Source organism: Embiotoca jacksoni, unplaced genomic scaffold (genome assembly GCF_022577435.1).
Source record: "Embiotoca jacksoni isolate LCO1_2020_lvr unplaced genomic scaffold, fEmbJac1.0.p SCAF_9, whole genome shotgun sequence".
Classification (NCBI taxonomy): domain Eukaryota; kingdom Metazoa; phylum Chordata; class Actinopteri; family Embiotocidae; genus Embiotoca; species Embiotoca jacksoni.
The window spans coordinates 7861369-7874981 of record NW_027185447.1 but is presented as its reverse complement, the minus strand read 5'-3'; the positions used below and the strand labels follow the sequence as shown (position 1 = coordinate 7874981).

At 37.3% G+C, this 13613-nt stretch overlaps 1 protein-coding gene across 1 annotated transcript; it reads right to left on the bottom strand.

The window, feature by feature from the left end:
- Positions 1-3310: 3310 nt before the first annotated feature.
- Positions 3311-12075, bottom strand: edn3b (endothelin 3b). Its single transcript, XM_069141382.1, has 4 exons — positions 11775-12075; positions 11463-11676; positions 6436-6594; positions 3311-5482 (listed from the first exon to the last, which is right to left on the bottom strand). The coding sequence occupies exons 1-4, from the start codon at positions 11842-11844 to the stop codon at positions 5428-5430; spliced, it is 498 nt and encodes a 165-aa protein (XP_068997483.1). The 5' UTR covers positions 11845-12075; the 3' UTR covers positions 3311-5427.
- Positions 12076-13613: the final 1538 nt, after the last annotated feature.

The following is a 13613-nucleotide window of genomic DNA, read 5'->3' as shown; positions in this document are numbered from 1 at the left end:
TCTACTTGTGTAACTTGCAGCAGTTCACTGTACAGAACAAAGGGCCCATTCATTTAATGAAACAGAAAACAAAACAACAAACTCTAAGCTGCGGTAGGGGCCCTGAACCTGCCGTCGCATGGTCAGGATGTCTGCACAGAAATATTTCCCAGGGTGTACTGTGGGAATAAGACCTTGTTCACTGCAGAAGGTTTACACTGAGGCTCCAGGGTATGCTTATTTAGGATAGACTTAGTGTGGCATTCCAGGATGATAGATGGTATTAGGGCTTGAGAGTCCAGTTGATCTCACAGTCTGTCTATAAGTGGAAAGGTGTTCGCATGACAGAAGTGCAAATTACAACAAAATAACTTAAATTCTATTGTATAGTATATATTCTAGAAAACAACAGTAAAGATTGGCCACATTTGCAATTATAAAAAAAAAAAAAAAAATCTGTTTTCTCAAGTAAATCATCTCAACATCTTAAGATAACAAAAACATATTTGTGTAATATTGGAATATTTTTCCTTCTTATCTTGAGAAAATGAAAGGAAATTTTGTCAGATTAATTAGAAAATTAGCTCATAATCATGAGACAAAGATGTTTTGTTTTGTACAGATAAAAAGAAAATTATCTCATTTTACAGAAAAAAAAACTTTGTTATCGCAAAATAATCGGAAAAATTTGTTTTCAACAAATATATGTAGTGTGCCCTCGTACAGATTTGTCCGAGATTTTTGGTATTTGCTTTGCTTTTCGTAAAAGGACACGAACAACATTTGAAATTTATTAGATACTGTACAATAGATCGACTGGGTTAGAGAGTTAAAATGTGTAATAACACCAGAGGTAGCCTTGAGAAGCTTATGACTGGATACGGTGGCGGTTCATAGCTCATAGTGGGAATGTGGGTTGGTCCTGAGTCTTGACAATCATAATTTCAACTTGGCACATGAGACAGCCATGAACAAGCAATTTCGGGAAGAAGAACGTTAAATCCCTGTGATTGACCTTGGACATGCCTGACAGACAGTATAGCCCCAGGCTACCCAGTTGTGCTGCACTCAGTACCTCCACAAGTCAGACCACATCTTATCTCCAAACAAGAGAAGCTCAAATATCGCCATGTAAAGAATTTTACACCGTGTCTAGGTACTTTTTTTTTTTTAATTTTTTTTAAGCATTATGTAGTTTGGTTTTCTTTAACCAGAGGGCTGTAAATTGCAGGAACGTATATAAAACACAAAAAGTAATTAATAAATAGTTTGTGTCATTTCTGTAAAAAAAAAAAAAAAAAGATACACATAGTGAATATTAACATAAAAACTTTTCTTAATGGTTTTGTTAAAAAAAAGTAATCTTATTAGAGACTCATGCTTGTAACTTTCTTTTGTCATTTCTTTCACACCAAGAAATGGAGGAGTACAACTGAACTGATGATCTATTTACATGTACAACCCCGTTTCCAAAGAAGTTTGGTATGTGTAAAAGTATAAAGTGTAATCTGTGAATGTGATAAACCCATATTTAATTGAAAATAGAACAAAGACAACATGTTGAAACTGTGAAAAAAAAAAAAAAAAAAAAAAAAAATCTATGCCAGCAACACATTCCAAAAACGTTGGGACAGGGGCAGGTATACCACCATGTTACATCACCTCTTTTGTAAATAACACGCGCCACACTGTAAACATCTGGAAACTGATGACACCAGCTACTGGAGTTTTGAAAGTGAAATGTTGCCCTATTCTTGCTTGATATAGGATTTTCGCTTCTCAACAGTTCGGTGTCTCCTTTGTTTTATTTTTCATTTCACGATGCGCCAAATATTTTCAATGGGTGACAGGTCTGGACTGCAGGCTCTTCTACTACAGTGCCATGCTATTTTAATATATGCAAAAAAGAGGTTTGGCATTGTTTTGCTGAAAGAGGCAAGGCCTTCCCTGAGTAATGAGCAGTAATGGGTTGGTCCCAGTTTCGCGAGCTACTCATGTGCAGACCATGTGCACTAATACACCCACATACTGTCACGGATGCCGGCTTTTGAACTGTACACTGAATACAAGCTGGATGGTTCCTCTTTCTCTTTAGCCCATAGGACATGGCGTCCATGATCTTAATTTTTGATTTGTCAGACCACAGGACAGTTTTCCACTTCACCTCAGTCCAACATAAATGAGCTCGGGCCCAGAGAAGGCAGCGACTTTTCTGGATCATGTTTGTACATGGATTCTTCCCTCCGTGGTAATATTTTAACCAGCATTTGTGGATGCAACGATGAACTGTGTTCATAGACAAAGATTTTCATAAGTGTTTCTAAGCGCATGCAATGATTTCCACTACAGAGTCTGTTTTTAATGCAGTGCCGCCTGAGGGCTTGAATATTGTTATAATATTGTTATAATCTTTTAATGATTTTATGTACCGTAGATTATGAAATCCCAAAATTGTTCGCAATTTTATGTTGAGGAACATTATTCTTTGAGTGTCAAACTATTTGCCCACACAGTCTTTTACAGATCCCATCTTCACTGCAAAGACTCTGCTGCTTTAGGATGTTCTTTTTGTGCCCAGTAGTGTTACTGACCTATTACCAATTAACCTAATTAGTTGAGATGTTCCACCATTTTTTTTCTTTTTAACATTACCCAACTTTCTAGTCTTTTGTTGCCTCTGTCCCAACTTTTGTTGCAGGCATTACTCTCAAAATGAGAATATATTTGATATGTATATATGAGAATACACATCATCACAGCATTTGATGTGTGGTCTTTTTTCTATTTTCATTTCAATATGGGTTTACATAATATGCAAATCATTGCACCCTGTTTTTATTTACATCTTACACAACTTCTCAACTTTTTTAGAAAGTGTTGTTTATGAATGAGTTTGATGCTCCTTAACACATCATCTGCAAGACTCAATAAAGTCACAATGTTTTTGATAAAAAGTACAGATGATAAGTGACTAATTATGACAAACTAGGTTTTCGTATGCATTAAGTTACAAGTTAAACAGAAAATAGTAATTTCATATTGGAATCTATTGTAACAATGAAACCAGGATTACTGGCATGTAACTAGCAGGAAAATAGAAAAATATCATTGTATATAAATACAGCGATCAATTCTGAGTAATTAGTTTCTGACAAAGGGTTTTGCCGTACTGTTAAAATGTTGTGTCCTCCACCTCTACTTCCATATGTATTCCCTTTTGTATTACCCTGCTATATTTGTTTAAGCTATAGAAATATAAGATTTATAAATGTACATACAAGTCATACATACATACATACTATACATAGCATACAAAGTGAGGAGGCAACTGTTGAAGGAGTATATGTAATTTGTAACCATACAGTTGTTCTCCATCTATTCAATACATCAGATCATGGTTATGATCATCATCAGATTCTCACTGGATGCTTTGACAAAACTATAAACACTGTGGTTAAGCATAACATCAGAAACTGTCTTGTGCTCCTCAAATTAAAAAAAAATGTTATTTTTAAGTATACAAGATACCTGTGCATTTATTCTAATGTTAAATACATGATCAACATTTTCTGTAAAGATACGCATTCTGTAATGTTCATGCTCTTTCCATCTTACACTTTGTCTATCTTTCCGTCTCGCTCACAAACACATGCCAAAAAAGACACCTGGATGTGTTACATTACCTATCCAACCTATAAATACAGAAGAAATTGTAATCCTTTTCATTGCGTCAGGGTTTGTTAGCTTTTAGTCTTGAAATACCCACTCATATTAAAGTTGACTTTCATAGAAATGTTCTCAGTCTTCTCTAACCACAAATAAATTAACTGTCACTTAAAGATAATTGTTCCTTTGCTGTTTTTATTGTCTCATTTCTTTTTCTAGAGCAGACCACATAATTTGATAAACTGTGGTTTGGTGGAACACAATGGAGCCCAGCAAAAATATTAAGAGAGAAGCAGCATAGTAGCTTGTATACAGTACTGCAACTTTCTTGTGACATGTGAGCCTTGGTGAAACTTCTTCAAGGTGCAAACATTTTGGTTGGATAAATAAGTAAATACTTTTTGCACAGTCAAAGGAAACTAAAAAGATTAAATATTGGTCAGTGGCCCTAAACACAAGGAACACAATCAGTTGATTATGGGAGAGCACATCATTTTATGTTGTTCTGTTAGCATAGACTCGTGAAATTTGACACGTTTTAACCACAGTGTGTTTAGCCCTCGGGCAATATAGCGCTTTCCATTTTTTTTCTCCTGCCCAAAGAAATCTCTCACTTGAAGGAGAAAGCCGGCGTTACTCTGTATTTTTCTTATTGTGAATGAACACTTAAACAGACAACTCTGTCTCAAGATCTCCATCTTTCCTTCCCTGTCTGTGGCGCTCAGTCCAGATTACTATACTTTTGGCACATTTGTAGGATTAGGATAATGGGATTGGTTGAAAATAAAATAGCATGCCCATGTTCAGTGTGATGAAGGAACATGACTTCCAGTGCAATAATGTGTCTTATTAATTTGTTTTAATAGTTTTTGGACAACAATTGAGCTTTGTCAGGGTGTGACCACCAGTTTAAGTTTAAGTTCATTGTCGGTTAGGTGTTTTCAAAGCATTTGTGGACGGTAATAAAAATATATAATGTTGTCTGCCTTACTCATTAACATATGAGCAATCTGCAGCTAAAAACAGTTAATTACAGTTTAAGGATATGATGTTATTTGCTGCACTGGAATATGGCTATATCAGAGCTTTGGCATTGATTTGGGCTGGATTCAACAATGCATGGCTCAATATAGAGTTCACTCCAGCCAGAGCTGTCATACAAATTATATATTGTTACTGAAAAAACTGATATACACAAAATATGCATTTCCAAAATATGCTTTCCAGATTGACCGTAAATAATCTCATAAACCAAAGCCCAATAATATGCCCCAAAATTTGAGAGGCCAAAAGCTTTTTTTTTTGGTTGCACGCTTTAGAATTTTTAATAGGGAAGATATCACAATATCATGCCTTGATCCCACTTTCCATGGCTCCCCTTTGGTACGCTTTGCTTTCTAGTATTTTCATGAAAATGTCTTTGTGGTCCCTTATACCTTGATACCGGCTTATCTCATTGTTTTAAAAGACTGACATAAGCAGGATCACTGGCTATTATACAACAGTAAAAGTAATCCTCACACTGCTCTCAGGAGGGAACAGAAAGGGAATAGCCTCCAGGGATCTCTACCAAATTTGCTGAAGAGTCATTGAAACCAATCGGCTTGATGGAACCTGCCCCAAGACTTGTGATGTTGAGGAATGTCAGCAGCATTAAACTCCAAAGTTCTTCCTTTTACCTGGGGGAGGCGGGAAGCCAAACGGGAGAGTGAAGGGGCTGAAGAGGTGGGAAGGGTCCATTCACTCGAGAGGAAGAGCAGAAGATGAGGAGCTGTGAAACTGTCATCCGAGGCCCGGGATTCTGTGGAGACTCATGATTGGCGGAGCCTGCGGAGGGCTTAGAAGACAACATTTCAGATCAAATCAGTGATTTGGAAGGCCTAATCCTGTGATTTAGTATTGTATCCACAGGAGAATCACAATAGACAGATTTTCAAAAGAATGATGAAAATCAAAGCAGCATTAAATCATGACCTCATGATCCCAGTATGGGACTGTACACTGCTACAAAAAACACATGAATTTACAGAAATGTGTCCAAAAGTACAGTAACAAAAGATACCTGACATTTATTCACCGAAGAGTTGGGCATGATTTTGCCTGCCTGGCTCTTGGCTGGGGAATGTTTATATATTTTTGAATCATCTTTGAATTAGCGTATTCTGCTGAAAAAAAAAAAGGGTGTGCTATCCTTCTGGAATGAACTATGTGTACCAGAAAGAAAAAAAACAACCTATGCAGCCTAAACGGTTACTAAAATACATTTTCTATTTAGTTACAGAATGTTCTGATACTTTTTCATATTTTTTAGCAATCAAGTAGTGTAATTTTAAAGACTTTCCAATATGAGATGTATAAGCATGCAGACAAATGTGACACAACAGACACTCAATTTACCAAACAAGCAATATTGCTGAAAAAAATTCAAAACTCATCATTCATTCATTGAAGTCTGACTTGGTACACAGACAATTTTATCTATTGCATTTTATAATTACATTTGAACTTTTAACACAGTGACTAAACATATTTGATTTTTTGACAGCAGTGCAGCTCGACACAGACTATCAACACAGATTTGATGGAGTGAAGGAATGCAAAACAAAGTGCTCATTACTGACCAAGCTTGGTGTTTTCTAAATACCAAAACCCTATTTTCAGCTCCGTTCAAAACAGTTAGTGGATTCTTTTCCCTCTTCACTCATAGTTAGTTTGGTGTGTCAAACATAACTAATGATAGTCTGAGGAGTGTTATTTCGATATCATGTGTACAGAAAGAATCTGACTGACCTGGGCAGGCAAAAATCATGGCACTCTGGGTCGGCATCAGTCACAGCACAAAAGCAGCGTGGTTTCTTTGTCTCCTCATGTTCAGATGGTTGTCCACCAGCGGCACGTCTGCTTCGCTGAGGTCCTCCGTAGCTCGACATTCCATAGGGCACGGTGCGCCTAAGAAAAACAAGCAGTAATAAAAAAAAAAAATCCAAGTAAGATCACGCATCATAATTTGTGCAACAACTTCATTGGAAGATAATAACTCACCTCTGGCAAAATCCATCACACAACAATAACACTGTTGTCTGTGTTTCTTGGTTGTTTGTATATAATATATATAGATATATACTGTACTGTATATACTGTGCATTTTATATTTTATTTTTTATATTTAAATTTTTTTTTACTGCTATTTTACTGCTATTTTATTGCTTTCTATTATTCTATTATTATCTTATTGCTTCCTGTATGCTGCTGTAGCGAAAGAAATTTCCCCTCGGGGATTAATAAAGTAACTACCTAACCTAACCTAATGACTTTTTAACATTCTTACAATAGAGTTTCTAAAAAGCTCCAAAAGTTTTAATGGTCTCGTAAGATCGTTCGGAAACAGATGAGTTTTGTTAGAAATCAAATGGTGTTGCTTTTTATAGGTTGCAACACCTGCGAACATGTTTTTAGCTGACCATTGGGAGCTGGTAAAGGAAAACCTAAGACAGCCAGAAAGGTCAGTGAAAGTTAATAATAAAGTTGAAATGTGACTTCAGAAGATCAAATTCACAAAGTCGGCAAATTCATCTTGTATTGAGTGTTCTAGCCCGGATCCTCCCATCTGGATACCAACATTTATAGAGAGAGTAGCAGGTTGGCATATCTTCTTTCTCTTTCCACTCATCTGTTTTTAAACATCTGTGATTGATTTTGGGAAAGAAAAAGATGCAAAGGCATTTGTGGCTTTAGGATATATATGGTCAGAGAAGAAGAGGAATCTGTTCTTGAGTATCCCAGTGGGTGTTGTGCTTAGCTGAGTGGAAAGTCTTCCCATGAGGGCAAATAGTCTGCCCTGATCCTTCAAATCCTCAAGACATTTGAAATAAAAGGTCCATTGCCAGTATAGATAAATGGTTACCCCATGCAGATTTGTCAGATTATGTCAGACTGCCTGCTGCCTGTATCCCATCAAATACCTGCAGTGTTGCTAACATCCTGCCTGCTGCTGCTTCCACTGTGTCTTGTTAGCCTGGTGCTTCAGTCTGCCTGTTTATTACTGTACGAGTGTAACTGATTGGCCTCAGGGGGAAAAGCCTTTAACCTTCTACCTGTTCAGTCTGCAGTGGCAGCTGTGAGTCAGTGCTCTGTCTTAATGTATCACCAAAAGCACTGGAAATGCTGATGTTGATGAGGGCAATTTTCTGATGATGAAAGTAGGGCTTTTAGGAAACCTGCCCTTTAACAGTTTGCAACACTAAATTACCTATTTTATTCATTATTGTTGTTTAGGGGAGAGACATATACACCTTAACATTGGAAGTTACCTTTAACTACAGTCTTGTAGTCTTGTAAGGAGAAGGAGTGGCTCCTTTGGAGGATGTGGGGTAAAGATGTTTCACAATGGAAGGGAGGTTACGCTTTCATGTTTACTGAGATTTTGAGACCCTTTAGCTCAAAACAACCAAATCCTTTTTTGGGGTTTATCTTCCATCATGCTGCCCACAATGTGAGAACACATTTAATAGCATTGTTGATGCTTCTATATTAATATTGTGGTTTATGTCAAATTCCCGCTCAGTAGTTAAACTATGTAAATGTGTCCTAACATGCTAAGCAAAATTAAAATGACCTATTTACCTGAAACAGCCAACAGCTATCTTGGCACAAGAAGACAGAAGAAAGATAAAGTGCTTTACTGCTGTTGCCAAAGATTTTATTATGCGATTAGGAGTTATTGTTAATCAAAACAAAAAGGTGTTATAATTTATATTTTCAGGTATTTCTACTAATGTGCGGTATGCACGCAGACACACTGGAAGCTTAAATTTGGAAAAACTGCATCAGTACCTCCTGAAATTATGTCAGCCACTAATGTTTTGCTTCTCTGGGTTCCTCATCCCCAGCAGAGCCAACCTAACCCCTGTGGTTAGCATACCCGTGGCCAGGACAGGCCCCTGGCTTTTGGTGATTGGAATATGACCACAGAGCCAGATTACTTCCACCATCATAAATTATAATACTTTCATTATGTTGCCTCCCTGTACGTTTGTTATTATGCCACAAGCCAAAAAAAAAGTGTATGACTCTTAGTTGTGGCAGATTTTAAAGTTATTTCTATCAAATATTTTGATTTTGTTTTGAAGCAAATGAGGGCTGCAACAAAAAAATCTACGGCAAATTTACACCGCAATAATAATGATGCAAGTTTGGTTAATGGAGCAGTTTAATTTGAAGTACACCACAAGGAAAACAAAAATATCAGCAAGTTTCTCACCCACCACTGTGGACACTTAGCTTTCTGGACCTTTTTCTATTCTCCACCCATTCAGCCTCACGACCTCTTCACTGTAGAACAATGGTATTTCGACAGCTTGAGATCTGTGATTTTTTTTAATTTTTTAATTTTTCTACTTGTGAAAATGGAGGCATACGGTACATCCTGGACAACAGTTGTTGGCCCCTTAGATAGGAACCCCAAACATTCAGCCAGAGTCATGAAGCACAAGAAGAGCAAGGAGTCCTGCAACAGATGGTACGGCTCACACAACCCACACAGACTGAATACACACGAACTGTGGCAAGCACTCCAATAATCTCAGAACAACTGACCTGCCAAGTACCCTGAAAAGCAGTTCACATATGTTACCCAAATATTGGTGTGGTTTAGTTGTTTCTGTTTTCAGCACACTGTATCATGTTTTTCAAACCGCATGTGTTCAATATCTTCTTAAGGAACCCAGTTTAGATGCTACCAACTTAAAAAATGTTCAGTTATTTTCTAAACTAATCTTTGTTTAAAAAATTCTTGAAAATATAGAGCTGGACCAAACTATTGGCTCTTAATTACAAAATCTTTGGGAAGTTTCACTCTGGGTTCCCGAAGCTACAAAGCGCTCTGTTTTTCCTATACGTGTTAGCCTTGGGACAGAAAATCTGACATCATAACAACTTCTTCCGAAGTGACGCGGATGATACAGCTGGACTTGTCTTTTAAACCTTCCAAAACCAGTAAACTACCTGCAATATTTTGCTGCATACATGATTTAAAAAGATAGATTTCCCAAAATGTCTTAAAATTCAACCCTGACAAGACAGAAGTTCTCATGATTGGCCCTCAACACATCTCAAAAGAAACACAGTCACTCCTCTGCCCCTCACTCCCAACATAAAGTCAGCTCCAAAAAAAATCAGTGTTATTTCAGATAGAAACATGAACCTGGTGCAACATGAAAAGAAGGTAGTCCAGTCATGTTTTTGTCAACTGAGGAATATCTAAAAAATAAAGCCGCTTATGTCCTTCAGGAACACAGACAAAAGTATACATGCTCTTATGTCTTTGCACCTCACTTACTTTAATGCCTTGTTTAGTTGCCTAAACAATGATTTTACAGAACAGCTCCAACTTCTTCAAAACTCAGCACTTAGACTATTGGCCAAACAGAGCATTTCTCACATATCACACCAATTTTAGCTTCCAATCCCTTTCGGATTCCATTTTTAAGTGCTTTTTGTCACAAACAAGGCCCAGAACGCTCTGGCAACTGAGCTCCTCATACCGTACTGTCTGAACAGACCCCTCGGGTCTGCTAGTGTGGGTCTTCTAACTACTCTAGAGTCCAGGTTAAAAACAAAGGGATATTGAGCGTTGGCTCCTTGGCTCTAAAACGGTCTTCCCCTGAGCATCAGATCAGCTGACTGTGTTGCTGTTTTTAAATCCCAATTTATAACTTCCTTTAAAAGAATGGCTTTTTCTAACAGCTGACAGACTGCATTTCTGTTGTCATCAGTTATTTTAAATTCTTTCATTGAGAGTTTTTATCTTTTATGTGTATGTATGTATAACTTGCATGCATGTACTCTGTGTATATGTACGTGAATGCATGTATATGCACATGTATATATTGCAAAATGTTCTGACCTTGGAAAGAACGTCATGCCTATTGCTTGAAAAGTACTTTATAAATGTAATTATTAATATCATTAAGTAGAGTGATACATAAAAATGTTCATTGTCTTGTTTTTGAGCATATTACTTTTAGTGTCTAAACTTTGATATAGCGTATCTCACATATTTACAGAACAAGCCCATGTTTAAATAGAATGCTCACTTTTGTACATTTGCCCCAAAGCTGTGAGTTATTTGAAATATTTGATGTATTATTTTTTATTGTTATTATTATTATTATTATTATTATTATTATTATTATTTAGAGCATGTATTCAGTAGCTGTCTATGTGTAACTGATCTTCTGGGATCTTTTATGCACATGGGACAGGTGCAATTCAATCTTATGCAACCTAATAATAACAAGGAACCACTTTAATAAAAACTTCAGTCTGTTACTTACATCATATTAATATTATCATTTTACCCTGAACTTGAAATTCAGCAACATTGTCGTTCACTTCACTAAAATAGTCCTAGATCCTTCACATTTAATAACCCAACAGATTATGACGCACATGTTGGGCCCAGAAAGGAAAATGTGAAAATGGACACAATAAAAGACAGACAGAGCAATAAAAACGCTCTCTGATTCCATTCTCGCATAGGACAAGTTGCTTTCTGTTGTGCTTGCCATCACTTTGAACCATAACTGCGTCTGGCGCTTCAGGGTGTCTTACCTGACGTGACTTGACTGCAGCCAGCATGGCTGAGTTGCACAAACCAGACGATGTGCTTTGTATGTCTTAATTAGCCCGCTAACAATGGAGGAGATATAGTGCAATCCCAGAGGTGCTTGCACAGTAGTGGCTCGTTTGAATGAATAATTGGAGAGTTATAGATAGCTATAGCCTATAGATAGGCAAATTAATAAAGCATGTCTTACTCGGGAGTGTTGATCCAGATGATATCCAAGTGGCAGTAGTAAACGCATTCTTTATCCTTGTAGGAATAACAGGTGCACCGTTTTTGTCTGGACTTTGTCTCTGTTATTTCAGACAGCGGTGAACCCGCGGGTCCCCTGGAGCCAAACGCCTTGGAATCTGTGAGACCTCCAGGGTTGATCTCCGATTTGACCAAAGCATGGGACGTCAAGACACCTTTATCAGAAGTATGACAAAAAGAAGCTGAGTAAGTAAATAAATAAATAACCAAATGAGTAAATGAATAAATAATCTAACGAAAACATCAAACGTACCTTGTAAGAGAATGAATGGCAGTATTTTGAAAAGCATGATTCTCGCAAAAATGGACAGTATATTTTCCATCAGATATTCCCAAAGGGAATCATAGTCTGATGAGAATGCAAATTAATCTCCCACCATCATCGAGTGAAAATCCATTAACTTTGGTAGATGTCCATGTGCAGCTCATTTGGTCCAGACACGAGAAAACGGATCGCAGGGTGTGTGTCGAGCTTTGCCTTTCATATTTATGACTTCATGTCATAAATCCTACCTGTACTACCTTGCGCATTGAGGTGAGAGGAAATCGCGGTTTCCTTCTTTAGACAAGTTGCAAATCGCAGGAGTCTGCAATGGAAATGTGATCTGTGCAGCAAAGAGAGCAACGATGATCCGCAAAGTCACTTCGCCTTCTAAAAGCCCAAATCAACGATGCAGGGCTTTGGGGAGGCTTGGGTGCACGACCACGCCTCCTCCAACACCCCCTCTATCAGATGCAGCAGCACTACAACGTATGTGCGCGCACATGAAACACTCCACTTGCCATTCTTGTTGATGCATGACATGCAAAATCAAAACTGGTCTTGTTTAACTGTATTAAACGACTTCATGCAGAAACATGAAACAGCATGGACTTTTTGCCATTCATTATTGTCCCAAATAGTGCAAATGCATCACAATATAATCCATTATCACTTATTATTTTGAAGTGTTTAACGAGCTGAGCTAAACAAACTGGTCTGAAGGTCATTTTGGTGCTGCTGCCACACAGGAGTTGTTTCCCCTCTAAATCCTTCTGCAGTTTAACTGTTGGGGAGAGCTTAAGTTTCAGACTTTGTCAAGTGTTCGAGTCTACACAAACATGCCAGAAGCCAGTGTTTTCATTTATTCAGGTCAGGTAAATTGTAAGCAGTTGTGGTTAATGACTTAAGCTTGTAGTTCTAGTAATTGTGCTTGATGTTTACATTATGCATGATATGCCTTTAATAAGCTGTATTACAAAAACAAAAACAAAAAAAACAAAAAAGCAGATAGGCAATGACAGACAAGAAAGATTAATGTGGCAGAAATATCTATAGTTTGTTGAACTTCTCATCACATGGTGGGCTTGTTTTTTAGTGGATTTGTTTTACTGTGTGCAGATGCTGTCTCAGCTGGGCTAAAGCTGCATTTAGTTTGTTTAAGATGTGGGGCTGGCAGTAGGAAGGTATTTTGTGTCTTTATTATGCAAGCAAAAAAACAAAAAACAAAAAAACATTTGAGAGAAAAAAATTTGCACCGCAATCAAAAATCAAGCTTGTAAGCAATCAAAATAATTGTATTCTCAGTTCATATATTTTACAAACTTGATTTTTGATTGCAGTGCAAGAAATTTGCTGTCTCTCTCCCCTTACAGAAAAACCCATGAGTTTCTCATGTTCCCACATGGGAAAAGTGATCACATGTATACCACGTTTGCCACATGTTGGCAACATATGAAAACACATATGTGGAAATTAGGAATGTGGAAACATTTCCACATGGAAATTGATATGGGCTTCATATTTTACACCATGAAAATGTTCAAAACCACGTGTTTCCCATGGACATGATACATTTTTCACATGTCATGTGATTAAATCTGATCACGAGTTTTTGCACTTGTGAAATTCATGTGTTTTTTTCTGTAAGGGTTCATACAGGAAAGGCAGAGACTCACAGGGGTGCCCATACTTTTAACTTTTCTTTTTATACAGAGGAAGCTGAAATATACTCATGTAACAGCTAAAGTGCCTACATATTAGACAGGTGTATTTATCATACACAAAGGAGGAAAACAGGCTGAAGTCGGGGTGTTTTTCTTTGCTGCTGTT